Raw genomic sequence first — 3,753 nt, 5'->3', positions numbered from 1 at the left:
AAAGTTGAGAACGAATCCATCTCCTTTGCGTGTTTCCACTACAAAAAACTTGGTCACTGGGCTAGACAGTGCCCGTCTAAGCGTAAGAAGGAATGGAGAAATAGGAATGAGTCACCCCTGGAAAAGGTGGATGCCCTAGCTGCAGTGCCTCCCTCGACTATTTCGGACTCAGTTCTGGTTGTCTCTTGTCCTGAGCCAGTCTTTCCAACTGACCTTGACCTAGACATCTCGGACCCTGGGGAGATTGTTGGGGTTCCCTCTTCCTCTGATGGGGTTTCCCCAACCTCCCCTGGTTCTGCCCAGGATATTCCCATTCAGTTGACTGTTGATATGGATAACTCTCTTGAGTTGAATGCAGAGACTAACCCCTTGCAAAATCCTCCTCCTAAAGACCCCGCTCCTTTTATTGAGGTCAAGCCCAAAAACAGAAGAAGGAACTCCCCTATTGGCCAAATTACCGTGTCTCCTGGGGGGTTCCTAACCATAAATAGACAAAGAGAGGATTGTGGATCGGATTCAAAGCGGGTGGGGAGACCTTCTAATGCAGTTAACAGAGAAAGACAGAGTCGGGTTGCCATTGCTGTTGGAGCCCAGAGAACTTTACCAGAAATGGGGATGGGATCCACCCCTCATGCTAAATAAAGGTTATCTCTTGAAATATAAGGGGATTAAACCACCGCCATAAGCATGACCTACTTTCTAATTTGGTCAGAGATTACAAGCCTAATATTTGTCTTGTCCAAGAAATGAAAATGTCTGGTAGTAAAGTGGAAACACTCAAACTAGTGATTTTTGGAGATTGTGGTGTTCACTATGTTGATGTTGATGGTGCTTCTGGTGGTATTGCCACCCTTTGGAATCCAAGACTGCTTTGTGGTAAGGTGGTCCTCTCTTCTCCCAATTACATTGCCACTAGATTCTTTAATCTTAAGGATGGATCCTCCTGGATCATTTCCAACATCTATGCTCCTAATGGGAGATTAGCTAGGAAATCTCTATGGTCTTCCATTTGCCTTTCTAGATCTCTCTTACCCAATGAGAAATGGATCCTTCTAGGTGATTCCAATACTCCTCTTTCTAATCTGGAAAAATCTGGTGATTTGCCAATTTCTATTGATAGTAGATAAGACTTGGTTGGCATGATCAACTCATTGAGCCTTTTAGCTCTTGATCTCATTAGGGCTAAATTCACTTGGTCCAATGGACACAGTGGGGAGGATCTTATTCAGGTCAAGCTTGTCAGGGGCCTTATTTCTCCAGATTGGCTTCGGTTGGCTTTCTGCAAACTCAATGCCCTAGCCTGTGTTGGATCAGATCACTTTCCCATTTTCCTGTCAGTCTCTCCGTTGTTTGGCAGAAAGGCGTACCGCTTCAGATTTGAAAAAATGTGGCTCATGGCCCCGAAAATCCAAGATAAAATTTTGGAATCGTGGAGTATTAATAACCAGGGAACGACTATGTTTAGAATAGTCAACAAGCTTTCCAATGTTAAGTCTAATATCCAACACTGGAATAAATCCACTTTTGGCAACATCTTCAAAGCTAAAGAGAAGCCCAAACTAGAACTTGTGGAGGTTCAAGAGCATATCCAAGCTTATGGGTTTGAAATTGATGTTTCGAATAATGAAATTGATATTTTGACCAAATTGCATGACATTATCTCCAAAGAAGAAGAATATTGGAAGCAAAGATCTAGAGCCTTATGGATCAAAAGCGGTGAGAAAAACACTAAGTTCTTTCATATGATGACTCTTAAGAACAGGGCTACCAATAGAATAAACAAAATTCAGATTGGACAGAGATGGGTTGATAAGCATGATGAGATCTTTTAGGAAGACATCAATTTTTTCTCCAATCTCCTTTCTGTGGAAGATCACCTGGATCCTTCAGCTCAGTTTGAAATCTTGCAAGAAATTCCCTACATCATATCTAGGGACATGAACTTGGAGCTTACGAGAATCCCCTCCCCTGAAGAAGTTCGCAATGTTGTTTTCTCTTTTGAAGGTAACAAGGGCCCTGGACTTGATGGCTTCCCTCTTTTTTTTTTTCTTTCAAACCTTTTGGCATATTATCTTCTCTGATGTGGTCGCTGCTGCTCAAGATTTTTTTGGATCCTGCTCTCTCCTGAAGGAGGTGAATTGGTTCTCATCCCTAAAAAACCCGACGCCTGCTCTTCTCAGGATTTTAGACCTATTAGCCTTTAAAACTCTATTTATTAAATTTTCACCAAGATTCTTGTGCATAAGCTTAAGCTTTTAATTCCCTCTTTAATCTCTAAGCATAAAAATGGGTTTCTGCCCAGGAGGCAGATCCTGGATTCTGCTATTGTGGTTCATGAGAACATCCACTCCCTTTGTATTGATAAAAAACTGGGTTTTCTCCTGAAACTTAACGTAGTGAAAGCTTTTGATAGATTTAATTTGTATTTTCTTCTCAAAATCCTCAGGGCCTTTGGCTTCGGAGATATCTTCATCCAGATTATGGAGCAATTTGTTTCCACCCCTAAATTCTCTGTGTTGATTAATAGATCTACCTTCGATTTTTTCTCTGGGCCTAGGGGCATTCGACAAGGGGATCCTCTATCCCGTTTAATTTTCATTCTCATGAGCAAGGCTTTTAGCAGAATAATTCAGAGGGAGGTCAAAAAGGGCAATATTATGGGACATTGGCTCTCCTCTCAGGCCCCCACTTGCTCTCATCAACAATTTGTCGATGACACTCTGTTGATGGGGGGAGGTTCAATCAAAGAAGCCAAAAATTTGAAAACAACTCTGAATATATATGAACATTGTTCGAGGCAAAAAATTAGCCTAGCTAAAAGCTCCATCTTCTTCTTTAACACCCCCGAGCACAAGAAAGATAAAATTGCCTTGATTATTGGTTGCAAAATTGGAACCTTGCCTGATTCCTATCTGGGCCTTCCCCTCTGCCAGGGCCCGAAACCTGACTCTTTTTGGGTGAATCTTATAGACAAATTCCAGAACAAACTAGTTGGATGGAAAGGCACCTTGATAAGCCAAGCGGGCAAGCTCCAACTACTCAAAGCCTCTCCTCGGTGCCTTCTAGTGTATGATATGAGTCTTTTCAAAATCCCAGCCAAAATTGCAGATAAATTGGAAAGAATTCAAAAAAAAAAGGACAGGAATTGAATCGAAAAATAGATTACACCTTGTGGCCTGGAATCAAGTCATCTTGCCAAAACTCATGGGAGCCTGGATATCCGGAATTTGAGAGACTTTAACAAAGCTCTTATGTATAAGCAGTTATGGAGATGTCTTAAGGAGACTAATGAATGGACTGATATATTCAAACTTAAGTACCACATCCCTGATATCCAAAACACTCTGGAAACTTATGAGCTCCCCAACGGGGTTTCAGATTTCTGGAGCAATTTCTTTGGCTCCTCCAAAGTTATCTTGCATGGTTGCAGATGGATGCTACGTAATGGTACCCAAATCAGGTTTTGGGATGACTAGTGGATCAGTCAGGACCCTCTATCGGACTCTGTTTGGGCTACCCCTACAAAGAATTATGCCTCACAAAAATTGGCACCTGGGTGGCTGATTACATTAGAAATGGAGAATGGTTGGACCTCTCTTCTATTGATATTGAACTGAGACCTATGCAACCTTGGTTAAATTGCATCCACATCCCCCACTCTCAAGGGGTGGATTAAGTGTTCTGGAATTTCTCCTCTTTTTGGAAGTTCAAAGTTGTTGATGCCTATAAGTTCACCTCTAGATCCTTCTCCCC

At 41.9% G+C, this 3,753-nt stretch overlaps 1 protein-coding gene across 1 annotated transcript; it reads left to right on the top strand.

Annotated features, from left to right (window-relative positions):
• Nucleotides 1-1,139: 1,139 nt before the first annotated feature.
• Nucleotides 1,140-1,832, top strand: LOC131858781 (uncharacterized). The gene has a single exon (XM_059212231.1). The coding sequence runs from the start codon at nt 1,140-1,142 to the stop codon at nt 1,830-1,832; it is 693 nt and encodes a 230-aa protein (XP_059068214.1).
• The last annotated feature ends 1,921 nt before the right edge of the window (nt 1,833-3,753 follow it).

This window comes from Cryptomeria japonica, chromosome 10 (assembly GCF_030272615.1).
Source record: "Cryptomeria japonica chromosome 10, Sugi_1.0, whole genome shotgun sequence".
NCBI lineage: Eukaryota > Viridiplantae > Streptophyta > Pinopsida > Cupressales > Cupressaceae > Cryptomeria > Cryptomeria japonica.
This window is presented reverse-complemented; position numbering and strand designations above follow the sequence as displayed.

Coding starts and splice junctions, on each gene's coding strand:
- LOC131858781 (XM_059212231.1), top strand. CDS start 1,140: ATGATCAACTCATTGAGCCTTTTAGCTCTTGATCTCATTAGGGCTAAA.